This window comes from Ctenopharyngodon idella, chromosome 10 (genome assembly GCF_019924925.1).
Source record: "Ctenopharyngodon idella isolate HZGC_01 chromosome 10, HZGC01, whole genome shotgun sequence".
Taxonomy (NCBI): domain Eukaryota; kingdom Metazoa; phylum Chordata; class Actinopteri; order Cypriniformes; family Xenocyprididae; genus Ctenopharyngodon; species Ctenopharyngodon idella.
This window is the reverse complement of record NC_067229.1, coordinates 36,556,975-36,582,969: the sequence shown is the minus strand read 5'-3', so window position 1 is coordinate 36,582,969 and position 25,995 is coordinate 36,556,975. Positions and strand designations below refer to the sequence as shown.

General features: G+C 37.4%; 4 protein-coding genes and 1 long non-coding RNA gene across 5 annotated transcripts; 1 reads left to right on the top strand and 4 right to left on the bottom strand.

The window, feature by feature from the left end:
- Positions 1-93: 93 nt before the first annotated feature.
- Positions 94-2,547, top strand: znhit2 (zinc finger, HIT-type containing 2). Its single transcript, XM_051908456.1, has 2 exons — positions 94-431; positions 549-2,547. The coding sequence occupies exon 2, from the start codon at positions 597-599 to the stop codon at positions 2,193-2,195; it is 1,599 nt and encodes a 532-aa protein (XP_051764416.1). The 5' UTR covers positions 94-431; positions 549-596; the 3' UTR covers positions 2,196-2,547.
- Positions 2,423-7,176, bottom strand: tm7sf2 (transmembrane 7 superfamily member 2). The gene is made up of 11 exons (XM_051908457.1): positions 7,016-7,176; positions 6,720-6,786; positions 6,402-6,598; positions 6,254-6,308; positions 5,319-5,513; positions 5,059-5,162; positions 4,306-4,425; positions 4,031-4,199; positions 3,875-3,955; positions 3,572-3,694; positions 2,423-2,790 (listed from the first exon to the last, which is right to left on the bottom strand). Exons 2-11 carry the CDS (start codon positions 6,778-6,780, stop codon positions 2,630-2,632), a joined length of 1,266 nt encoding a protein of 421 aa, XP_051764417.1. The 5' UTR covers positions 6,781-6,786; positions 7,016-7,176; the 3' UTR covers positions 2,423-2,629.
- A 140-nt stretch (positions 7,177-7,316) lies between these two features.
- vps51 (VPS51 subunit of GARP complex) lies at positions 7,317-15,155 on the bottom strand. The gene is made up of 11 exons (XM_051908455.1): positions 14,824-15,155; positions 14,468-14,597; positions 13,064-13,210; positions 12,674-12,893; positions 10,171-11,065; positions 9,440-9,655; positions 9,277-9,360; positions 9,045-9,179; positions 8,782-8,903; positions 8,172-8,259; positions 7,317-8,040 (listed from the first exon to the last, which is right to left on the bottom strand). The coding sequence occupies exons 1-11, from the start codon at positions 14,998-15,000 to the stop codon at positions 7,780-7,782; spliced, it is 2,475 nt and encodes an 824-aa protein (XP_051764415.1). The 5' UTR covers positions 15,001-15,155; the 3' UTR covers positions 7,317-7,779.
- Positions 15,156-15,520: 365 nt separating this feature from the next.
- Positions 15,521-23,267, bottom strand: frmd8 (FERM domain containing 8). Its single transcript, XM_051909737.1, has 10 exons — positions 23,086-23,267; positions 22,570-22,657; positions 22,277-22,444; positions 20,907-21,008; positions 20,765-20,823; positions 19,673-19,839; positions 19,327-19,548; positions 18,978-19,251; positions 17,708-17,930; positions 15,521-17,622 (listed from the first exon to the last, which is right to left on the bottom strand). Exons 2-10 carry the CDS (start codon positions 22,655-22,657, stop codon positions 17,510-17,512), a joined length of 1,416 nt encoding a protein of 471 aa, XP_051765697.1. The 5' UTR covers positions 23,086-23,267; the 3' UTR covers positions 15,521-17,509.
- A 990-nt stretch (positions 23,268-24,257) lies between these two features.
- On the bottom strand, positions 24,258-25,943 carry LOC127520039 (uncharacterized). The gene is made up of 2 exons (XR_007932002.1): positions 25,484-25,943; positions 24,258-25,237 (listed from the first exon to the last, which is right to left on the bottom strand). It is a non-coding gene; the product is annotated as an uncharacterized LOC127520039 (long non-coding RNA).
- Between the last annotated feature and the right edge of the window lie 52 nt (positions 25,944-25,995).

The window sequence follows — 25,995 nt, the reverse complement described above, 5'->3', positions numbered from 1 at the left end:
TTATTTTTAATTTACAAAGTTATTCCATAGGTTAAGCCCTTGACAGATATATTTTTTTATTAGTTCTTGCCTTATTAGTTTCTTATTTTTTTATTTTTATTTTTTTACGTGCGTTCCCCTTAGTTTATACCGACTTTCTCTCACTTCAAACAGCCTCTGAATACAAATAGGAAGTAAATTATTATATACTTTATACATAATCTGTGCAGTGTAAAATTCAACTCTATCTATCTGCGCAAATATTGCGCAGCCTTCTCGCTTGCAGAGCAAAGGGAGGTATGCGTCATCATGATGCGACGAGCAACGTTGTTCTAACGTGACGCGTCAGTATGAAAGCATATTTATAAACGCGCTGGAGAAAATATCCACTACTTTTTAAGTTTACTTGTATGTGTGTGAAAACAAAGTGCGCATACACAAATACTGGTCAGGTAAGATAGATACATACTATAAAACACTTTATTATGAATGGTATTGATGTATAATTGAATGTAATGGCATCTGTTTTGCTTTTGTGAAGATTTAGATTTTTTTCGTTTTAATTGCAGATCATAACTATTATACAAATGCATTCTAACTGGGGAAATTAGCTGGTCATGGATCCTGTTGTTAGACGTAAAATCCCTGCGTGTGTTCGTTCATTACTCACTGATATTGCACCAAAGGAGGAGGAACACTTAAGCGACTGGCCACAAACCGACTCCGAGCAAATTACCACCAAAGATGGGATCGCACTTCCTAAAAGAGGGACTTCTGAACCTCTCCTGACACCTTCTGATGACACAAAGGGCGGAACTACTGATGGAAATGCATCATTAGTCAAGCCATGCGGGCTTTGCTTATCCAAACCGTCCTGTTACACTTGCCCAAGGTGTAACATCCTATATTGCGGACTGGCTTGTTACAGGAGTCAGAATCACTCTTCATGCTCAGAGGAGTTTTACAAAGAGTCTGTGCTTCAGGAGCTGAAGTCCCAAGGTGCCACAGATGAAGAGGGGAAAAGAAAAATGCACGAAATTCTGTTACGGATCAGACAGAGTGCAGAGAGTGAGGGAGGGATGGAGAATTTAATAAGGAACTTGGGAGAAGATGGGAATAGTGTGACTGAACAAGACGCACATGCTTTAGAGCTGCTTTCTAGGTTAGCAGAGATTCAATCTGGTGGGGATGAAAAAAGTCCCGAGGTGCAAGAAATACTGGCGAAACTTGGAGATATTGAAGACGGGAGTGATGAAGAGGAAGCTGATTTAGCTGAAAAGTTAGCCGGGCTCGATATTGACTCTCTTTCAGAGGAAGAACTCTGGTCGTTGTTGTCATCCCAGGAAAAGGAGAAATTTGAGAGACTGGTGAAAGAAGGTGGCATCGGTGGGCTGGTTGTCCTGTGGAGCCCCTGGTGGGAACGGCATGAGAAAGACACTAAAGCACTTATAGAGGAACTTCAGTCTGGGAATCATGAAGAAATGCATGATGTGACTGAGAAAAACGACGGAGAAAGCAAGGAAGTCAGTCACAGTAAAGTACAATCAAACAAAACGCTAAGAAGCCAAATCCCTCCAATAAGTGCCAAAATCCCTCCTCTTCACACGCTATCCTCAAAGCCATCTCCTCTAGTGCGGTACAACCTGATCAATGCTCTTTATGGATACACCTTCTCGCTGTGTCTTTTCAATGGAGACTTCTCAGAGATGTTGCTGGAGTTTTGTCAGGCGGTGCTTGCCATCTCAGAGGGTCTGGGTGGCGGACGGGTCTTCAGCTCTGTCCCAGAGGCGCTTGACGCCGGAATAAGGGCTGTATCTGCAGGAGGATACTATGACCGTGAGGACCCTTTAGCTTCACTTCGAGCAGTGGAAGCGGTGGCTCATATTCTGACTGGAGAGAGCAGAGAGGACGCTGCGGGATATTCGCTGTCCGCTTTGTCCCAGCTGCGCGCGGCTTTGAGCAAGGCAAAGGCTTCTGTTCCCAAGGAAGACGAGCGGACCAGGCGGATGTATTTTCAAGCTGGAAAGAAGTGTGAGTTTTTTCAGTCTTGGGTAATAGAGAATTCCAAAGTTTTGAGGAGTCTGGCAGGATGCGTGTGGACGGACTATGAGGGCAGGGAGGAGGAGAGGGCGACATTAGAGGGAGAGAAGAAACTTTTGGGAGAGAGACGGGAAAAAAGTAGAGTTAAAGGTGCATTGATAGAAGAGATTGAGTGAGATTGTGATTATTACAATATATTAGTAATTATTTAAAATTAAGCAATTGTTTATTAAAAGCATTTGTGTGTAATGTCTCTATTTAATTCTTTAAAAAAAAAAAAAACATTTTAGGTGAAAATAAAATCAGATCATTTTTGTTACTCTTGCTACTATTGTGGTTGTTGTTGAGCATCTTTAAATGTCATTCAAGCTACAGTCCACACTCAAAAAGCATTTGGCACTGATGATATTAAAATGCATTTTAATAATATAATACAATATATTTTTCATAATTAATAAACAACAACATTTGAATGAATGGATAGCCATGTTATGATGCAAATAAAAACAATGGATGTCCAGTTCTCTGCACCGATGTCACGTCACATCTTTTGCATCTAAATGGTTGCAGGCAAATAATCTCTTGGTGGTTCAGAACACTTCAGTCCATGTTAATAAACAAACGGGATTATTCTGTAGGGCACTCGTCTGCAGTAGGTGTCCCAGGCCAGTCCATACTTGGCTCTGCATTGTTTCTCATCTCTGGCCTCTCGGTGGATGAGCAGAACGGTGAAATATATGACATAGAAGTAAGGCAGAATATGTGACGTTCCTAGGGGAAAAAATAGTGGAGTAAACAAATTGTTATATTGCAAGTATGATTTGTCTTACTTTTTTTTTTTTTTTTTTTGACATATGGCAAGATATGGATAGCTTAAAATTAAAGGCCAATTTCTTAGCTGTTTGCCATTTTTTGGTGAACTGTCCCATGCAAAGAAATTTATCATCATTTACTCACTCTCATGTCATTCCAAACCCATAAGACTTTGGTTAATCTTCGAAACACAAATGATGATATTCTGGTAAACACTTGCATGCGTCACGTGCTACAACAAACCTAATTGGTTCTCACGCTCGCACGTTTGAGTTTCCGTGTTTACCGTATGTGATGTGCTCTGTGTATATGTGACGATCATTATTTGGATGTAAATCAAAGCCTAAATTAAACCTGTTCGTCATATAGTGATTTTATCTCTCGCAAGACTCAAATGGATTTATTTTATGCCCTGTCTGAATCCAAGTTTTAGTTACCTGGACTTTCAATAGAGGGACATAAACCTCTCAGGTTTCATTAAAAAGTCGTGTCAGTTTGGAATTATATGAGAGTGAGTTTGGGTGATCTACCCCTTTAACGCAAACATTTTGGCTATTGTGAAGGTGTATAATAATATAAAACAAAAATATTAAAATAATTATTAAAATGTGAAACACCAAGAAATAGGTTATTTAAAAAAAAAAAAATCTAAATCATCATCATTTAGAGTGTTCAAGAAATTGTCAGTATGTAACTGAAATAAGGGACATCAGTTATTAATAATTTGTCCATCACTTACCACAAGGCAGGGACCAGGCCAAAGCCATGAGAAGGTCCCCCAGGTAGTTTGGATGCCTGACAAACCCCCACCACCCTGATACCAGTAGCCGCTTTCCTGTTGCTGTGGCAATTGTTTCCAGGTCTACGAATGAAAAGGGTGGATGAGAAAATTAATTATGTTAATCTGGAGGCCATAATTGTGTCCTCCAAAAATAAATTTACCCTGTTCTCCATTCATGTTTGTGTTAGATACTGATAATGTATAACATGTTCTAAGACAATGGATACAAACTCAAAGTATGTAGCGTATGCGATTACTCACGTTGTACACTTTTATGTGTGGGGTTTCTTCTGAACTGATTTTTCTGAGAGTTGGACTTCCGGAAAATGAAATAACCAATTCCTGTGAAAAGATTGAAAAGAGGAAAGTTAGAAACTGTTAAACACTCAGATTGCTGCAAAACAGGCTGTAGATTACCATTCAGAAGAATAATCCCTGCTGCTCCAAGAGTGCTAAGTGACTGTGGGTGCACAACCAGAAACATGGCCTGAAGGCCATACGTGAAGGGAACCCAGGCCAGATCCCCAAACGCCAACATGAACCCAAATCCATCATGCACAATGTCCATAGTAGTAAGCACAGCCTCCTGCAGACACAAGGAAAAGTATAATGTTGTACATGTGGGACTTCATTTTCTTTCACCGCTATAAATGAATTTCATAAGTTTTCAGACAAGACTAGTTTTCTCATACTTCATTCCACAGTGCATCTGTCACATAGAGGAGCTGGAAACCGTTGACAAGCAGCATGGCAAGAGATGGAGAGTCCCTCAGCTCTACTTCTTTCATTAACATCCCCAAGTTTATTACCACCTGAAAAACAATGGCACAAAAGAGAGAGACATCAGTAAAAATACTTTGGTGTTAATTTTAAAGTTGCATAACCTGAACCTGCATGTATACATGTTCAATAGTCAGAAAGAAAGAAATTTGAAAGAAATGAATACTTTCATTAAGCAAGGATGCAATAAAGTGACGGTAAAGACTATTACAATGTTATAAAACATTTATATTTCAATAAATGCTATTCAGCACAGGATCCTGATACAAATGTATTAGTTTCCACAAAAATAGTAAGCAACAAATTGTGTTCAACGCTGATAATAATAAGAAATGTTTCTTGGGCAACAAATCAGCATATTAGAAGGATTTTTGAAGTATCATGTGACACTGAAGACTGGAGTAATGATGCTGAAAATTCAGCTTTGCCATCAGACATAAAAATTACATTTTAAATTGTATTAAATTAGTAAACAGTTATGTTAAATTGTAATAACATTTCACAATATTACTGTTTTTACTGTATTTTTGAAATAATATTTCACCATGTAAGTGTGTGCTGCATTTTTGGTCAAATCTAGCCTTGGTGAGAATAAAAGACTATTTTCAAAAACATTAAAAAAAACTTATACACATACGGTTGTAAACATCTGGTGAGACTCTTACCCAGCCTATTAATCCAGGTCTCAGTTCACAGAAATACTTCAAGTCAAAGTCTCCAATGCGAGGGTTGAGCTCTCGACCCATGAAGAAGTCATACAGAGGATTTCCTACAAATGACAAAGAAACTTAACTGACAAATATTTCAAAGAGACAAACAGCAGCAGCATCTGGAATATCTGAAAGGATTTTGCATAGTGAAACAGAATTTATAGATAATATAAGAAACCACACTGATCTGTAAATATCAGAACTGATTATCTCACCTGTGTTTCCTCCAAGTGATAAAGCATGTTGAGGTGCCCAGAAGGAGCGGATATACAGGTACATAGACAGCAGGTAGGACAGCCCAATGGCGCATACAGCCAGAGGCAAAATGAGATCAAACAGATACCCGAGTGGCATTCCCAGCCAAACACACACTATCAACAGGGCAGCAGTAATGCTCAGGGCATGGAAACCTAAGAAATAAAGATGCAAAAAATACCACAGGTCACAATCATATCTACACATATACATATACACTACATTTCAAAAGTTTGGAGTCATAACGTTTTTTGGTTTCATGGTTTCCATAAAAATATTAAACAACATTGATAATGATAAGAAATGTTTCTTCATCACCAAATCAGCACTAGAACAATGGAGCATACTACATTAAAATAAAACTTATTTTAAATTGTAATAATATATCATAATATTACTCTTTTTACTGCAGCCTTGGTGAACATAATAGACGTCTTTCAAAAACATTAAAAATCTTACCAAACCCAAACTTTTGAACAGTGGTGTATATTATGTATTTATATTTTCTCATGGTTATTTAAGATTATTTAAATTGATCAAATCAAACATATTATTTTTCTTCAGAACTACATTTATTCTGGCTATATACTTTTATTCCCCCCATTTTGAAGACTAGAAACTATATCAAAGTCTTGAATTATGAAACTGCTATAACTTTAATGAACTGAAGCACAGTCCAGATATAGGGGGAAATTGGAGATTACTGACAAATGGAATTTGAACTCTACTTTGTATATCATAGGTGGTAAAACCAAGGACAAGGGGTCAAAGGTTATCTAGTTTATTTCATGTCAAAGACATGTTCAAACAACAATTACAATATATAAAGCAGCCAATATTACTAGCATTATTTCTATAACATTTTTGAGACAGACAGACAGACAGCCGATATTACCATTTATGGGATATTTCAGTCTGGACCCATCTCTGAGGACCAATCCTTCAGAAACCTGTTAACAAATGAATCAGTATAATATCTGTCATACTCTCTTCAGAAAATAATCTAATTTGGCTTTCAAAGAAATGAATGATGTATATCTCACCTTCCCAATGGGCAGCAGGTAGAGAAAACTCTGCAGGGTGATCCAACCTACAATCACAACCACGGCCAAAGGGTCCCATAACTGTGCTGCAGGGGTTAAAGGAGGAGGCCACTGCAGGACACTGGCTGCTGGAGACCGACACACACTCAGGAGGTACAGAACAGTCAGAGGCAGGAACACAGGGATGCAGGTGGCACCTGGACAGGTGAGGAGAACAAATTATCTCAAACATGGCACAGAAGCCATATAACATCACATAGTAGATCCAATATTACATATACACAAACATATGCATATATACAATAAATAATGGCTCACCAAGAGCACCTCCAAATTCCCTTTCAGCTGTATGTGATGCTTTGTGCTTGTTAGGCTTCATTTTTGCCTGTTTGGGACAAAGATGAATGAAGATGAGAGCACTTAGCATGGCTGACAAAACATTTATAGTATACAATAACAGTGCATTATTTAAATTACAGTGCGTCTGTTAATAGTAGTTGTATAAAGGACGCGTTCGTAATATCATGATTATTTTCAGACTTAAGCGAATAAACCAAACAACACATATAATAACAATATATACATATGATAAAAATAGCTTATTTTTTTCTTACCTCGGTTTTCCACGAACTTACTGTTATATTGTATGGTAACCGCTCAACATCACAGTAAATGACTGAGGAGGTGACGCCTGCGTAGTTTCGCCCAGAACACGCTGTCTGCCTTTACCGCATCTGACCAATCAGCGCGTACCGCTGCTATCAGAAGAGTGGGGAGAGACATCCAGCAAACCAATCCGAATCAGAGAAAAGCGGGAAAACCCGCCCATACTGCTTTCCTGACCAATGGCAAGAGAGTCTGCTCTGGCTTCATATTACAGTGCATTCTCCTCCCAAGAAGCTGTTAGACGCAAAGTTCTTTTTGTACATTACCTTTATTAAATACATACTATCCAGTTATGCAGATTGAACAGCTTTCAAAGTTGACGAATACAGTAATCAACCATAAAATAAAAATTTCAAACATACTGATTTGTTTTATAAACAAATCATCTTACCCTTAATATATAGTGATTTTAGTTAAATGAGTTTATTTACTTTTAATGCTGCGTTGCATTTATGTTGTGACTCTGACAAAACACCACAATATTTCAGCTTTTAGCACCCAATGTTCACAAACTCAAAGCTTCAATCAAATGAAGGTGGTGATCTCAATCCAGCTATAATAGGGTTCAATTGGAGGTCACGGATTTTATATTCAGTGTTCAAGCGACCAGTTACATGAAAACTTCAAATATAAGTATTAATATTTTCCACCAGTTGAGTTCAGTATCACTTATGTGCAAATTGGACTGCAGATTTAAAGAAAAGCACCCACTCTACCCCCTCTCACAGATGACCTCAATGACACTTTGCTCCATTGGAGACGGGTCCAAGCAACGATGGGCAGCACTACCCACAATCTCATCCAAAAGGAAGTGCACCAAGTTCTCATCAGACACAAACCGCCACAGGTACATCTGTAAGTAGTGGCAGTCCACCTGGATTTGCTGTAGTCCGTATCTGCCAAACGTACGGAGACGAACACATTCAAGGAATGTCTTCAGACTTATCTTAATGATGCCAGTTAGCACTGAGACCTAGGACAAGAAAGAAAACTGGTTATACAGACTGAAAAAACTAAAATATGAAAATATGAAAATTTGCATTGGTCAGTTAGTTAAATTACAGTAACAATAGTTATTTTAGCTAACAGTGTTTTGTTTTCTACCTTGTTGAACTCCACTGGGCTAAAGATATCGATCCTCTCAGAAAATAGCTTGTGAATGTTACTGAGCAAGTTTGTATCCATTGGAGCACTGGGAAAAAATAAAAAAAATAAAACATAAGCATGAACAATATCCTATATTAATTTGTGTATATTCCATTAAATCTATATTACAGAACCCAGGCATTTTTTTTCCACCTGATTTCCACCCTGACTATACATCAATAATATTCAAAATATTAAATTATATAATGTAAATATTATTCAAATGGTACAAATTAAACAAATCAATAGAAACAGATATATACACATATTCCAATAATACTACAATCATATATTGCAATAATAAAGTATTTTTGCAATAATACCATAAAATAAAATAAAAAAACAAGTATTTCATAATAAATAAAAAAAATAATATTAATATTCATGGCTGTCTTAACTTTTTTTTTTTAAATGTTAAACTATAGAGCTTATGTTTTATAGATTAAAATATAAAATATAGATTTATAAATGATTCTCATTACAAATGTGTGAAGATGGTTGAGGAAGGTTGAATTTTTATAAGAAATTCTGATTTAAACTCAGTAAAATGAGTGCAGCGACTGGGCACCTGGGAGTATAGCTTGGAGCGTAGCGGATCTGCTGTCTTGAGCTGCTGTACACAGAGAAGGTGCGTTTACTGGAGTCACTGCTGTGGGCTTTCCTTACTCCCTCTTCATAAAGCAGACCCACCTATGCAGGAAAGAAAAACATTACAATTGGCTTATGCAAATGGTTAAGAAGAACATACCCTAGTAATATGTGCATTCTTTACATAGATTCAAGATGGTCTTTTTCGTATATTAAATTTGTAACAAATGTTCGATGCATCACCTGTACATCAATAGAGGTGGTATCTTCCACCACCCTCTTCATTACAGCTCGGACATTTCTAGGTTCAATGGTGTTCACCCAGTCTCTTGTTTCCACGCTCTTCCTCAGCATCTGACTGATGATTAAGCCCTGAACCTGTATCAAAACAAAACCAGCTCAACAAATGTTGTCCAAAAGCAATCCTAGACCAAAATAAATGACTCGGGACAGCTAAATCGTTTCTCTTAATTACCTTCACATAGTGGTTCAGTAATTTCTGAGCTGCTTCTCTGGCCTCTGCACAAAGTGCCGTAACAGGAGTGACTGGAGTGTGGTGCTGTTTAGAGAGGAATGTCAGCATGAATAATAGTGTATTTAGAGTTTGTTTTTATTAGAATATAACGGATATGAAATACCTGTACAAGAAACTGTTCATCTGTGAGTGTGAGAATGTAGGAGATGGTGGAAGTCTCATAGTCCAGACAGAGACGAGAGAGCAACAGAAGGAGGGCAGGAGGGGTGGATCCTCCTCTGTCACCTGCGCTCTCACAGTACTGCCGAGACGACTGGCAGATAAATTTAATAAAGCTCACCACCAGACCCTCACGCACACCCTGACTGCAAAACTCACCCTGAGAGAAACATACGAGACAGGTATTAGACAAACGACATGGGAACAGTAATACTTAACCCTCTGGTGGTCTTCAGCTATTTTAGACTGTAGCGGTTACTGCAATTTAGTGGTTGTAATACCATGATATTACATATGATTTTCTTTATTTCTCCCACCAGATGGCACCAATCTGCCTTCCACCTATATAATTTTAAATACTTTTGCCATTTTAACCACGTTAACTGAAAATACAAAATATTTTTTCTAATTCGTATTATTTAAATTAAATAAATGATGCATAATTTAAAGGTGAATATTGTCTAGTAACATGTAGAAATCCATTCAAAATACAAAATATTAAAGAAATATAATTGAAACAAAATATAGTACACTGATTTCATTCAAAAAATGTTACGTTTACTGTCTTCAGTCTGTTTTGACTGCCGTGGATCACAAACGTGACCCCTAAGGGTTAAATAAAAGGTCCAATACTAAAATGCAAGTATTTTATATACATAACTTATAATTCTTTACCTTGAAATAAGGCTTGTTGGAGAATGTGATGTCCTTTGCTGTGAAGAGATGCACTGATGCTAATACAGACTTTAACTGATTCAGAATAAAGTTTGATAACGACGTCAGCAGTTCTGGTAGACTGGGCGGGGCATCCTTACTTGTAGCCCCTCCCACGAGAGCCCCACCTCCTGATGCACTGGCTGATAGACGAGGGGCAGCCAATGCCTGTCTTACATCAGTAAGGCTGTCATGGTAGAAGGTCTGTAAGGCAGACAGGTACTGTTTGATTCTCTCTCGCGCTGCCCGCACCACTATCTCAGTTCCTTGGCTGGGCACTGGCGACCCCGGAAGTAGTTTGGATATGGCCTGTAATCTGCGATGAAAGCGATCCAGAGCTCTCACTAACAGAGAGTTATCTCCCACCCCCTTCTCTTCCTGTATCCTCCGCTCCACTAGAGAGAAGTACCTAGCAGCCAGAGTGTCGACAAACACATGTAGCTTGCCGTTAGCCATCTCTGGGATGTTCTTTGAGGCTAATTCACCCTCTTGGGGACGGCTGATGAACAATTCTTGATAGGAGGCAATAACCAAACAGAGACTGCTGACAAACTCATTACACCCTCGATCTATGAACTCTAGAATGTCTGTTCCGGCCGTAGGGGAGAGGAATGGATTGAACACAGAGGAACTAGGAGATACGGGATTTGATCCAGGACTTGTTTTTTGGACCGAGCCTCCACCAGTATCAGTAACTGCGGAGTCTTTAAGCTCCGCCTCCAGTCCCTGGAGATCCGCCTCTAACCGAGACTGGGCGTGGCTGAGGAATTTGTCACAGAGCTCCTCCGCTGGCTCGTCCAACTGCAGAAGCAGCTCAACACATTCAGAGAGATCTTTAGCACTCGAACCTCCATCCCTGCAAGCAAATATTAAATTTACATTAAATAAAGAGCATTAGATTAGATTTGGGGGGGAGGGGGCACCTACTGTAAAAAACAAAACAAAACAACAAAAACAACAACAAAAAAAACCCTTAATCACAGTGTTATAATAGTATTAGTTATATTGTCCCGCATTTCATACTATATTACAGTTTGGACTCAAACAAGTGATTGCTTAATTAAAAAACTTGAGATGTATAATCGGGCTCTGAAAATAATGGATAAAAAGCCAAACTGATGGCATCATTGTCATATTTAAAAAAAAAATGGAATATGATTAGTTTTACAAATTTAAAAAATTTGTCATATATAAAATTAATTTTTAAATGTTTGCACAATAAGGCACCATCTGTTTTATGTAAACTGATAAAAAGACAAGATGTCACAGGTAGAACCACTAGGAGTACAGGGGGTGGAAACTGTAGGATTGATTTTCGCAGAACCACACAAGGGCAAAGAGCCTTTTCTGTAAAGGGTTCCCAACTCTGGAACATGTTGCCAAATGAGTTTAAAATAGTACATGTCTTTTACACTGATGGTAAAGCGCTGGTTTAAAACAAACCAGAGCTGTACACATATTTAAATTGAATTATTGTTGTAGTTATTCATGTTACCAGGGTTATTTTGATGTTGTGTTAGATTTATTTTATGATTATCAGGTTTTTTTTTTTTTTTTCTTTTAGAAAAGCCTTTCTAGGGACCCAAGATGCAAATTAGCTCATGCTATACTCTCGATGTACAATACATATTTTCCAGTTGTTGACTGGAATCATGTTTCTTTGTACTGTTTTAAATAAACTTATAAATAAAAAATAAAAAATATTTAGAATTAGCTTTTCATATAATATTTTTAGTTTTTATTTTCATTTTATTGTTTAAAAAATACCATTTTTATTAAAAATGTGTCGGCGTTCTGACGCAGAACCCGGAAGCACTGCACTGTGTTAGAAAGAGAAATTGTTGAATAAAGTCGTTATTTTTGTTTTGTTTTTGCTCACAAAAAGTATTCTCATCACTTCATAAAATTAAGCTTGAACCACTGTAGTCACATGGACTATTTTAATGATGTCTTTAGTACCTTTCTGGGTCTTGAAAGATGTAATTAAATTGCTGTCTACGGAGGGGTCAGAGAGCTCTCGGATTTCATCAAAAATATCTTAATTTGTGTCCTGAAGATGAACGAAGGTCTTACGGGTTTGGAACGACTTGAGGGTGAGTATTTAATAACAGAATTTTCATTTTTGGGTGAACTAACCCTTTAAAATGAATGTGTGATATGAATGTATATAATACTATTAATTAGTTTTTCAGTTTGATTTATTCATCTTTATTTTAATTACTGAAAATTATTTTGTATAGTTTTGATCAACAATAACAACACTGCTTCATCCATTTCATCTTTCATCTTCATTGTATAATATCTGGTAGAAGCATCTCAACTTTGATTTGGGAGTCATGACAATGACTTAATTAGTAGTTAAACCAAATTTCAGATGCTTCTTTCTAAATTCTACTAAATATAGCATTAATTTTTTTTTAAAAAACTAATACAAATATTCAATGACATTCGAGAGAGCACAGACCTGAATTTCTGCCGCAGCTGTTGAGCGAGCTGCTCCATAATGACATGGCAGTCGTCTTGGATGCCCCTGAAAGATGGCATGTGACTATACTGCTGCAGTACACAGCGCGCCCTCCGGTGGGCGCTCACTGCCTGGGCATAGGCCTGCAGCTCCAGACACTTATTAAGCCTTGCTGGCAGCTCAAACAGAAACTGCAGCTTACGGAGGAGAGTGTGAACACCTAGACAGAAGGTGAAAGATTCATCATGACTTGAGTAGAATTCTTTTAGAGCCTTTAGATCAATCGTATATGAGAGTATCTGATGTGGTTTGAAGACATAATTGTTGTTATACTAGCAATACAAGGCTGTAAAATGAACCAGTCCTGGATCATACATTTCATATTCATACCTGATAATTTAGTGATCTGTGCATGCTGGTCCTGCAGCGTCCCACTAATGCGGGCACTAAACTCTGTGATAGCGGTCATGTTGGCAGACAAGCAGTCCATTTCATCTTCCATCTTCTTGAAGTCATTCTTCATTTTTCTGATTGTGTCTGTGGAGAGACAAATTCACTTTTAACATAATCAGAGAAGGTTTATGAATGATGCAATGCTGGGAATAATGTCCAAACAAAACCTTCAAAGAAACTAGAAGACCAGCCAAGCTGGAGAAATGTCATTAAACTCTGCATAAAAACAGAAATGAAATCGTCTTTTTTCGCTTTTGAGATGTATATCCAAGTAAAATGGCTTCTCAAACAAGAAAATATTTAGTGCAGGACTTGATTTTGTTCATCAGGAACTAGCTGGATTGTTAGATACACCTAACAGATGATGCATACTATATATAGGCAAACAGATGCGTCCAGAAAACCATTATAAAGCACACTGTGTTCATATTATGGGCTCATCTGCTTGCCTGTAGGTGTATATTTAATTTGATCTTTTAATATTGCTGTCTTAGTACATTAGGGCACGTCAAGCATTTTTAATGTTAAAATCGGTATGAAATGTAAGTTGTGATAGTCTTTTCTTGCCTATTGTGACATATATCCGAGTGAAACAGCTTCTCGAACAAGAAAAAAATGGGCGGGACTTTTTGTCCATCAGGAATTGATTGGATGGTTGGGGTTTGCTATTAATGTGATCTCATGTGAGTAACAGGAGGTTGTCCCGCCCTCATGCCAGTAAACGCATCATTTCAGATTATGAGGGCACATGAATTAAATAAAAAAATAAAAAAATAAAAGAAAAAGGTATGCATGGATAAATCATTTATAATAAATACTACAATATTCCATAAAAAATAAGAATTGGCCATTTTGATTTCATGGTGACTTTAGGCATTTTAGAACGTCCCGCTATTGATTGCTGTGGGTGCTGTATATGGATCTTAAATGCCCAAAACTTGACTTGCAGTTTGTTCATATATCTTAATTTTTCTTTTTTTGAAAAGTTGTCTAAATATTTGTAGCTTGAAACATTTGAAAAATGGACAGGTCTGTACTGCAGTTCTATTGATATTTTGCCTTCTAAAAAACTAGATTCTCTTAACCCTTGCGCCGATGTACGTCATCAGGGAAGAGATGTCATTGCAAGGGGAAGGGGAAATTTAAGGTTTTTTTATTAAAGGTTACAAGGGCACATGAATTGCAAAAAAATAATAATGATGTGCAAAGATAAATAATTAATAAGACACTGCAATATTCCAAAAAAAAAAAAAAAAAAATCAATGTCAATTTTGATTTCATTGTGACTTTAACAGTAAATCTGAGCAATTTTCAGAACTATTATTTCATCCAATTGCTAACCTGTGGCTGAGATGAACTTATTGTAGTTTTCATAAACCAGGGTTTGCATGTCACTGTCCAGAGATCTGATCTGCTTCACCATACAGCTCTCATGATCCATCAACTCAGCCAGAGAACACTCCTGCCTCAGCTGAGACAAACAAGACATTTCAAAGCCAAACCACAGTACATTTTAGCCTTCTGTTATAAAAATACAGTCATACACGGGCATATATTGGAGAATAATATATATGTGGCATAAAATGACAGCATAACAACACAAATTGACAGCATACCCAACGCCACACTGCAGACAGATGTGTAACCCTAATAAAAAACAATAAACACTCACTATTTATCATTATTCATCACACTACCTTATTTAAATAAATCTCTGGGTCGAAATGCGGTCCGTTGATATCACACGGATCCAAAGACTCGGCTTGTTCTGTGGCTTTTCCTTCCTCATTCAGGCCGTAGTAGAGCTTCAGCATATTGTGAACCCGTCGACGCTGGGTCGGGTCCGAATCCGGTGGGGTTGTAGCTGAACTCATTTCCACCACAGCTCAACTATAGCCTAATGTCAGAGCGAGCAGGACTTTAATTCATGAATGAATGACAGATGTCAGCAAAACATCTGTTGCAAGAGCCCCGGTTGCTACCTGCCAACTCAGTTTGTGTATGAAGCTGCTACTCTGATCCAAAATGGCACTACTGTAGACTGTATTTCAAAATAAAGGTCCGGGACGCGATTTTTTATATAATAAAAACAAAAATGTACTATTTGGTACATTTTAATTCGGAACAAATAATAGTGTTTTTAAATGTTAATTCAATTAAATGTTAATACAAAATGCCTTTAAAAAAAGAGAAAATTGAATGCTTGTTGCTGCTAATACACATAAAAATATACACAATTTTTAGGTGATACATTTATTTTTTCCTTCTTTTTCTCCTCAAGATATAATTCTGTTAATCACATCAAGTACCTTATTGCAGGCATAGTTTGTTTAAATAAAACATCAATATAAAATCCATTATACAGAAAATTATTTACTGATCGGTATGCCAGAAGTTAGTACAAAGCAGGAATAAAAAGGTTTAATGTTGCATATAAATGGTTTCAGTTAATTTTACAGTCACAAAATGCAGTGAAATTTGTGTATAAAACTTCATAAACAACAAAAGGTAGTGGAGATACAATTTCAAGGGACAATGACAGCAAAATTATAGCAACAGATAAAATGTAAATGTAAAAAAGGCACTTTAAATTAGTATTGACAGACTTCAGTATTTTTATAACATAGATGTGTATCTACAGCACAGTTAGTGGATGCATATGTGCGTGACAGATGTTCAGATTGAAATATAAATATTGGATTAGTTTTAGAATGGAAAATATTATATGGTACAGAAGATCTGGGATTAAGCATTTTAGGATTAACATCTTGACAACAACACAAGTGTTTAGCATAAGTACAGAAGTGCAGTGAGATTTTCTGATTTCAGTGTGTACTGATCATTTTACACCATTCAGCTGGCCGTTTTCCTTTCACAATTCAGCTTCTGGTGCAAAAAATTAAGCTTTCATTTTCCACACCTTTAAATATGATCGAGTCCCATGTGTAAGCAGGTAAAAAAATGATTACAAAAACATGCACACCACAAAATCAATTTAAGACAACATATGTCATGCATGGATAAATAGAGAATTGTCTGGTAACTGAAGACCTGTTAATGCAGGGCTTGACATTAAGCTTTTACAGGTACCTGAATGTTTGTCACTTGTAAAACAGCAGTGCATTGATATTAATTCCAAAACAGGATGCATAATGAACATAAATTCAATAATTTAGTAATTATGCACAATTCAGATGGTAAAACCTTGAATTGCTTGGTGATGATGCCACAGGGCAAGTAACTGGACACTGAGGACCAGACGTTACGATCAGATAAACTATGACACCTGACAATTAGCATGACACTTTAGTTACCAAATCGAACAACTTCCTTTGACATTTTTTGCAATTGTCCTGAACAAACATTAATGTCAGGCCCTGCGTTGACAATATTTTACTAAAAAATCAGACACATTTCAAATAGTACATTCAAGCTCTGAAAGCCTGGAAATACAGTACAATGCTTAGGGTTTCATACACTGTTTGAAAAGCATTACTTAATACAAATAGCAGACATACATCACTGATTGATCAAGCACCTACATGACTGGTTATTTGATGTATTAATTAAAGTTTTCTCTGCTTTAAAAACACAGACCTGGATTGTTTTCAGCAGGGCATTACATTGCACCCCATCAGAAAGGCATGATTCGCCAGAGCAACAAGGTAGTGAACACTCAACATGTTGTGTCATGATTTAACTTTGGTCACCAGTGAACACACACACGAAAAAATCATTTTGACCTTGTTGCTCAGTAAAGGTCAGCATATGCAAATAAGCCCTATAGTAAACAGACAGCCAACACAATACACACATTCAGTAGACAAATAGCACAGAATGTCATAATCTCACTCTATGCTGTCTTTGTAATGCGTTGCCACAGACTGCAGCCCTGGTTTAGCGAATAGGAGTGATCGTCCTATACTAGAGGCATTGGCTGTTTGTTTTGGTGCAGCAGGTCTAGTTTTAGCAGTATTAGTGGCATGGAAGTACAAAGTGCTGGACTGCTGTACTCTTGATGTAGTTTGGTTTGGTGGTTGCATAGTAGAACCTACATTCAGAACCGCGACCTAAACTGAACTTTCAGATCGTCTCATAGCCTTGCATTTGCACCATAATGTCTTCAAATTAGTTTAACAATTGGAAAAGCATAACTGAAGCAAATTTCACATTCATTTTTTTTTAAACAGCCAACGAAGAACACATTAACTTAAAACTGTGACATAATGCTCAAATCATCTATAAATAGTGGTTCAGCTCTTCAGTCTGTGATCTTGGTCCGATCTGTCCATTCAGGTGATTTTGCACTGCGTCTCTAAGGATCTCAATGGACAGATGTAGGTTTGGTCACTGGGCATAAGAGGGCAGTGTTGAAGCCGGGGCTCACCCTTGCTCTAAACTTTCAGTCACCTGAACAGCCGAGTAAGTGGGAGGCTGCGCCTGTCGCGTGAAGAAAGAAGCAGCTCTTTTGGGCTTTAGACGTTTAATCTCTTTTCCTGGAACAATAGCGGTAAATTAAAATGAGCTTTTTGTTGCAGATGATAATGGGCATAACAAATGAACACAATTTTAGTCCCTCACCGTCATCAACATAGCTGATGGTGCTGAGTGTATGGACTCGACTACAGACCACGCTGCTCTGTCTGCGCAGTTTCCCCTGTCGTCGCTCTCGAGTCTTCTCATTGGTTTCCTGACCCGCAGGTTCTTGGGATGGCGTGACCTCACCGTCAGTACCCGCGGCTGCTGACTCACCAACAGAGCGTAACTCCACACAAAACTCAATGAGTCCACTCATAAGTTCGGCCTAGAGAACAAAAAGTATATTGTTATGTAATGCACAAGTATATCACAGAAATACTTTAATTCATATTTATTTATAAAATAATTCATAATTGTTATAATTAATTTTAAACATAAAAAGAACTTAAAAGGGATAGTTCACCCAAAAATGAAAAGTATCCCATGATTTACTCACTCTCAAGCCATATATATGACTATCTTCTTTGAGACGAACACAATCAGAGATATATTTAAAAATATCCTGGCTCTTCCAAGCTTTATAATGGTAGTGAAGGGGGGGGGGAAAGGCAGATTTTGAAGCCCAAAAAATTCATCCATCCATCATAAAAATAATCCATACAACTCCAGGGGGTTAATAAAGACCTTTTGATGCAAAGTGATGTGTTTTTGTGAGAAAAATATCCATATTTAAAACTTTATAAATTCAAATAACTAGCTTCCGGCAGATGACTGTACGCATATTGTGCAAGCCGACTTGCACCACAAGAGTAACCTGTGACGCAATGTTATGACATAGGATATAGGAGTAGCGTAAGTTAAGGCGCCTCCTCATCTCTTAAATCGAAATCCTCTGACATCGCTCTTTAAAAATTCTCATTTTACACTTCTAATTCATGACCGGTGTTTTGTTTTGTTCTATCCTCTGCGCTTCCACGTTCGTTATTATGTTATAGTTATAGTTAATTAAGTTTTAAATATGGATATTTTTCTTACTAAAACCTATCGCTTTGCTTCAGAAGGCTTTTATTAATCCCCTGGAGCCGTATGGATTACTTTAATGATAGATGGATGCATTTTTTTTTGCCTTAAAACTGCAAGAATACTTTTAAATATATCTCTGATTCTGTTCGTCTGAAAAAAGAAAGTCATATAAACCTAGAATGGCTTGAGGGTGAATAAATCATGGGATAATTTTCATTTTTGGGTGAACTATGCCTTTAATTTTACTGCATTTTAATATTTTATAGCTATAATCCAAAGCATTTTAAATATATGCTTGCTTACATTGTCAAATATAACATTACTAATTATTCATCAATTGTGTGCTCACCTGTTTTGAATAAATTTTTAATAACTTATTGACATGCACGCCAGCCTCCTCTCCGTCAAACTCCAGCCAGAGTATATGCGAGTCTCCCTCTGTCTCTGGATAGCTGTGATCCCAGGACAGCTCACTGAACTTGAGACCCAGGAGGACATGCTTCTCTTTCACATCCATAACATACACTCCTTCCAGACTAATGCCCACACTCACAGCCTTACGGCCACCTCTGTGAAGGAGGCCCTGGGCTGGCTTGTCTATCTCACCCATGAAGAAAGCACATCTGCCAATGCAAAAATACACAAATGTAAGCTTCAGTCACCATGTGCAAACAACTTTCCACTTGTGTCGATCATACCCGTAGTAAGGCAGCGCGTGGCAGCTCTTGAGGTACTGGTGCATCAAAGCGACAGGCTCCTGGCTGGGGCCAGTGGCAGCAGAGGAGCAGACTGAACGATACTCCTTTATGAGATTATGCTCCATCTCGGCATTCCGCCCTCCTCTCCCCCTCAGTGTGGACAGAAAACCTCCTCCTCCAAACGCAGCGTGGGCAGGAAGGAATGAGGACAGCTTCTTCTCTCTGGAATAACATTAAGTAAGGCGGGGGGAACTGAAATTAATTTTCAAATTTTAATAAGAAATGATAGCTGAACACCTTAACATTAATCTCATTTAATCTAAGATATAGGAGCAGAGGAGGGCACCTGATTGCCGCTGTTAGAGCCTGGTCATCCAGCCCAATCCCCAGCTCGACAGCACAGGACAAAGCTCCCAACGTCAGCCAGTGTTCAGGGTCACAGGGGTAACGGCCCTCCAAGATATTCATCTTAGCCTCGTCATAAAGCAACTTTAACACTCCTTCATCTTCAATCTGACATTACAAAATAAAAATGTTACACAACATAACAAATATTATCATCTTATAGCAGTGGTTCTCATCCAAGCGGGCCTCAAGATGACTTTATACATTTATTAAAATAATCTAACTCTAATCTAAATTAAAATGCTTAAGAAAATCTGGATGTAAATAAAATCCATTTATTTCCCCCATCAATAACTATTGTTTTTTTATTGAAGAATGTACAGTTGTTGAAATTTAAGGGAACAAATCGGGATTAATTTAATATATCAAAAAACAAGCAGCTGCAAGATTTTGTTTGTCTATGATTGACATGCAGCATAAATCTCTTTAGGTCCCTTCATGTTATGATCGCTCTGGAGAATAAGCAACCCATATCATGACCTCCACTGCCAAAGCCAAATGACTTGAGACGCAAATGCTGTCAATCAAGTCCAAAGTCTTAGATAAGATGTATACTGTCTGACATGAAAAACATTTGACGTTGCACATGAGCCTTGGATTTTACGCAAGATCTCTATGTGGTCATATTGCACAATCTGACAAGCAACAATTGTAATAGACAGAGAAAAACAAAGTGTGTTCTGGGCTTAAAGGGATAGATCACCCAAAAACATATACTCAACCTCATGTCGTTCCAAACCTGTATGACATACTAACTTTTGTAAAACAAAAAAGAAGATATTTTGAGGAATTTCTTAGTGCCCAAATAGTTAAAAGCTAATTGGGAACAATAATGTTTTGGACCCCACTGACTTTCAGTGTATGGATAAAACAGTTGAGACATTCTTCTTTTCATATCTTCTTTTTTTTCTTCCAGTTTCTGCATAAAAAATAAAGTCATACAAATTTGGAACAACATAAGGGTGAGAGAGTCTTCATTTTTGGGTGAACTATCCCTTTAAAGATACAAACATCTAATAAAAATGTTCATTACCTGAAGTTCTTTTGACCTGGGGTAAAAAACATTTCTTTTGAACATTAGACATGGTTCATCTGAAAAAGAGATGTGTTTTTGTTAGACACTTAAACTTTCAGGTGAAGTGAAGTGTGCAAAAGCTAAAACACACAAAAAACACCTTGAGAAATGTCTTCTGCGGGGGCCTCAGTAAAGCGGTACAGCAGGTCCTGCCACTGACGACACAACTTGTAGGGAAGATGTTTCGGCTTCAACTGCAGGTCTGTTCAAACATATCACAGCAAAATGAGGCTAAAGGTGAGAATCAACAAGGACTTCAGAAAAAAATTATGATGATCAAACACTAGGGTGGATTTCCTCTGCTAATCATCAAACACAAATGTTTTGATTATTAGAATATATATCTAAATAATGGCTGGAATACTGAAAAGTTTGCCCCGATTTGCAATCTGGAGGACTCAATGCCAGTTGCTAAAAGTCAGAGCCAGTCTGCAAATTTTGGACAGTCAGGGTTGACAGATTTCACAGAAAATCGTGTAGTGTATTATAGGCACAAACTCAAATTTTTTAGCTTCAGGTTATATCAATACATGTTTGATATTTTGAGGCAATTATAGAACACATATGGATTTCATTTGTCACGCGTCTCCTCCTTACGAACACCTCAGAACCTCAGTGGAGAAAGGCATATAGTTCATCATAACATCGTAATATACATCATACACCCGCTATATTGCTAAATCTACACGATTTTTCATATCAACAGAAAAATAAACCAGGATAACCTGGCTTCTTTTCAGACTCCCTTTTGCGGTCAGTTAATGATATGCTAAAGCCCGCCGGCACGTTGGTTACAAGGTAGTTTGTGACATCACAAATACCAGCGATTTCAAACCGCTTTTTAGACCACTGCAGTTTTAAAGAGAAAATACTCAGCAATGGTGTTGACTTATGAATTTGCACATGGTTTGTCTTAAAGCATATTAAAAACACCACATAGACATATAAACAACATTAAAAACTTGATTTTCACCACAGGGGGACTTTAAAGTGATTCATGTGATATCATTCCTCTCTGTCATTATCGTTATAGTTGTGGTGTGGTCACTATTCTCATAAAATTAGAATGATTATTAAAACATTATAGTTATCGTCCTTCATGTGAACAGGCCTTTAGTGTATGAAGCCCAGTTTTTCCTCTGTAGCCATTACAAAGTTAGCAAGTGTATGATGCCTAGGGTTTTAAAATCTGTTAAGTTTTTAAAAGTTGTGTGGTGTTTTCCAGCCTTTAATAGAAAATAAGTAAAAAGATGCCTTTGTTTCTAGAGACATCAAATAATTCATAAATGCCAGTTGGTGGCATTAACGCCCTGAGGACTTCCTGAAGTCCCCTCCCAACCCTTCACTTGCAAATCAGCCATAGAGACTGTAAATGCCATCATTGTGCCTGGCCTTTCTTTATAACCTAAATACGAATAGGTCACATGTTCTTGTATCAGTCTGACATCTGGCCCGAGCACAAAAGATTACCAAGCAAAGGCGAGCAGAACCAGAAAGCAAACACATCTACGGCAGAGTTGGGAATGTTCAGAGCCTCCCGGACGTTGCGGCCGAGCTCCTGCGCATTCATACAGCCGAGACCCTCCAAAGTCAAGTGCACTGCACTGTCGCTCGCCAAGTACACCAACAAATCTTGAGCTGGAGAAACACAAGAGTGACACTGATCATGTAAGGTCAACAATGATCTGATGGGGACCTCCAGTCTACTAGTGATATCAGATCCAGAGAGGAACCAAAGAAACATTAAGGAACAAAGAACAGACCTCTGGTGACCGAGGAAGCCACACTTCCTCGCTGGGAATGAGAGTCCTCTGATGGCTCAGGGAGGAAGTCGCCATCATCTCTCTCCATCTAAGTTAATCCAGAAACAAACACAAGTACTGAATAGCAAACACAAGACGATTTTATATAAGAGACTTCTGCTACTTGTTTTTTGTATATTCTGCGCAAACTAAGCAAAACCGAAGTCATCATTTAGGATAGTAGTTTACATAGCAAAATTACCAGTCATAAGCATAAACAAGTTTAAGATAATATTAAAGGCAAACGCTGAAACTTTTAAGTTCATCAAGTATTCCTTGCATGTTTTACAGTTTTTATGCTCAGTTGTACCATAAATGTTATATAATCGATTAAAATACAATAATATTATCAAAAAAGTAGAGAAATGAAAAAAATAAAAATAAAAGTAAATACAGCGACGTCCCTATTCTGACCAGCTAATGTTAGCTAGCCACTCCAGTAACTGTCTGACAACCAAACTACATACAGCAACATACCGAGACACTGTCCTTCGTTTCAGAAGCTTCTTTCTCGATCAAAACAGACTGAAAGCATCAATATTTGAGTGGATTGAGTTACATAAAAGAGCTGAAAGTATGACGGCAGCAGCAGCGCAGCTGGATAATGTTCTCAAAACAGCGCCCACCAGTGAAATCAGCAAAAACCTGGAACAAGCTTCATGAATGTGGTAGCGCCGTACTAAAACTCGCCAACAGAGGGCGCACCACCACGGCTCAATTGCAGTGTGTTCTGGGATATTTAGTAAATTTATCCTAAAAAATAAATAAATAATTTAATAAACAATAATACTTTTATTATTAAATATATTTTTTTATTTAATAAATAAAAAATAAAATAATTTTTTGCATATAAAACGTCTGGATATAGAAGTTTAAAGCTAAAATATGGCGCAGAATTAATTAATTCATTCATAGATGTTAAATAAAATATTTTATTTAGAAGGCGGGACTTATTGCGCCATATTTTCCCGTTCATAAGTAATATGAGTGCAGCGTCTTTGTATATTTAAAGTCTTTGATGGGCTTCATAGAAGAATCTCAACTCCTCTCTATGTTTTAATCATTTCTGTGCGGCGCCAAAGCCAAGTCTGTTAGGGTTAGTGGTCCACGTGATTTCATCTGGCATGAGTTAGTGCCATCTGCTGCTGCTTTGAATTGCATAAACTAAATAATAAAGATGTTTCGAGGATACTTTTAATAGACCTTGCATTAATTTCATATTTTAAATCATATATGGTTTTTCCATTCCATTGCGAATTAGTTTTTGCTTTGATATTGTGGTATTTTGGGCGAAGTTTTGTGCATTCATACTAATCTACTTTGTTGTTGTTGTTGTTTTTATAGAACAAACAGATTCACATTAATCTGCCCATTGTAATAAGACGTGAATTCAGTCACTAATCATTTTTGGACAGTGATCTGGGGCTGTATTACAAAAACTTACTATCTTAATTCTTGATTTAAGATTGGAAAAAGGTCTATTTCTAAGTGAAATGACCATGGTTTCTAAACAGATAAGAATCTTACAATGTTTCTGTACAGCCTCTGTACAATGTTTCAGAAAGCAATTAAGTATAATGACAAAACATGAACATTATCACCTTCCTGGAAGAACAAATTCAATTTCAAAACATGAACATTAGTGAAAGTCAGTATTCAGTATTTGTTTTTATTTATTTAAGAGTGAAATACAGGTATACAGGCTTGTTAATCTGAATGACAATGCATAATTAATTAGCACCTAAGACTGGCAAAAAAAAAAAAAAAAAAAAATTCACAGATTCAACAGCAAGAACATTCCTAGAAAATTATTGTGTTTCGCACCAATATTTGAATGAATACTTTGACCTCCCCAAACATTTTTGTCAAAAATTACCCTCTTGGATGAAAATTTCTCTTTTAATCTGCATTTTGCATTATTTTGCATCATTTTCTCACTGTGACAACTTCGGGCAATGCTTTTTTATATGATTCAGTAGAGCACTTGATTGGCGGAAGGCCCTCCCACATGAAGGGCAGATGTATGGCCTCAATCCTGTATGAATTCTCTCATGTTTTTTCAAAGATCCTGACTGTGAGAAACTCTTTCCACAGTGTGAACACTTGTAAGGTTTCTCTCCAGTGTGAAGTTTTTGGTGGTCTTTCAAGTGACTGGCTAAATTAAAGGCAGTGCCACATTCAAAGCACACATGAGCTCTCACATTGGCATGCAATTTCTGGTGCTCTTTAAAATGGTCCATGCGTGAATAACTCTGTCCACAAATGGAGCACAAGTAAGGCTTTTCATTTGTATGGATTCTCAGGTGTCTTTTCAGGTGTGCTGCAAACATAAATTTTTTGCCACACTTATCACAGTCGAACGCTCTTACTCCAGAGTGAGAGAGATGGTGATCTCTGAGATTCCTTGGATCCGTGAAACTCTTGCCACACAGTTGACATTCGAAAGGCTTCTCTCCAGAGTGAATCCTTGTGTGAATCTTAAGGTTTCCTTTTTGTGTGAAGCTCTTTCCACACTGAGGGCAGGGGAACAATTTTTTGGCTTCAGTCTGTGAGCAGCTGAAAGATTTTTGTCCTGATATCAAATGATTCTTCTCCGCTTTGTTCAGTTCTTCTTGAGTTTCAACCAGGTCTAAAATAGAGCACATCATTTATCAATTGAAAAAATAATTAATTCAAATGTGGCTTTTATGAGCCATTTTTGTTAATAAATCTAGTACACAACGTCCATACACTGTTATGACCATTTAGATGTATTTTATTTAACTTTTTTGTGGAGTTATTATGTCACCTCTCTGCTTTTATTAAGATCTATGGCCACCAGATCATTGATTTCTTAATGTTAGCAGTTTCGAGAAAATCAAGAACGGACACCAACCTTGTTCTTCGGTATCTTTATTTTTCCCTCTTCGTGGTCTGGAATCACTCGTGCACACACTTTCCATTCTTGTAGTACGTACAGTTACTTCAGCCGATTTGTTCTGATGTAGAATGGTGGTACTTATTGTATTTATTAGTGAATTGTTGTGGGAGTGTCTCGAATCTGTGAATCGCGAGCGCAAGGTGTGAATTGGACGCTTTTTGGGAGTTTTTGTGTAATCGCGCTTCAGACAATTCTTACACAAATTATCACAATCAATTCAATGCGAGCATTTAAGTAGCCTATTTTGTTTGCAGGGCTGTAGGAATGATCCAAAATGTGCTGTTTTGGGCGGGCAGCATTTTGATTCAAAACAGCAGTTTCAGTTGATTTTAAATTTAAATCGACTAATTTTAAATGTTTAAAAAGTAGTTAGTAGTATTACCGAATACCGTTTTGACTAAATAATTACAGCTTTTTTTCACTTACTCACCCTCATTTCTTTCAGAACCTGTATGACTTTCTTTTGT

What these genes read in the sequence shown, in the direction of transcription:
- vps51 (XM_051908455.1), bottom strand. Translation starts at nt 15,000, where the DNA reads ATGAGTTCAGCTACAACCCCACCGGATTCGGACCCGACCCAGCGTCGA. An exon ending in CCACCTCTATTGATGTACAG is followed by an intron (nt 8,904 to 9,044) that starts GTGATGCATCGA and finishes TTTCCTGCATAG; the next exon opens with GTGGGTCTGCTTTATGAAGA. An exon ending in GCTCCAAGCTATACTCCCAG is followed by an intron (nt 8,260 to 8,781) that starts GTGCCCAGTCGC and finishes ATTTTTTCCCAG; the next exon opens with TGCTCCAATGGATACAAACT.
- tm7sf2 (XM_051908457.1), bottom strand. Translation starts at nt 6,780, where the DNA reads ATGAAGCCTAACAAGCACAAAGCATCACATACAGCTGAAAGGGAATTT. An exon ending in ACTGAAATATCCCATAAATG is followed by an intron (nt 5,514 to 6,253) that starts GTAATATCGGCT and finishes TTTATTTCTTAG; the next exon opens with GTTTCCATGCCCTGAGCATT. An exon ending in CACACATAAAAGTGTACAAC is followed by an intron (nt 3,695 to 3,874) that starts GTGAGTAATCGC and finishes TTTCATTCGTAG; the next exon opens with ACCTGGAAACAATTGCCACA.
- znhit2 (XM_051908456.1), top strand. Translation starts at nt 597, where the DNA reads ATGGATCCTGTTGTTAGACGTAAAATCCCTGCGTGTGTTCGTTCATTA.
- frmd8 (XM_051909737.1), bottom strand. Translation starts at nt 22,657, where the DNA reads ATGGAGAGAGATGATGGCGACTTCCTCCCTGAGCCATCAGAGGACTCT. An exon ending in CGCAGAAGACATTTCTCAAG is followed by an intron (nt 20,824 to 20,906) that starts GTGTTTTTTGTG and finishes TCTCTTTTTCAG; the next exon opens with ATGAACCATGTCTAATGTTC. An exon ending in CACGCGCTGCCTTACTACGG is followed by an intron (nt 19,252 to 19,326) that starts GTATGATCGACA and finishes TTGCATTGGCAG; the next exon opens with ATGTGCTTTCTTCATGGGTG.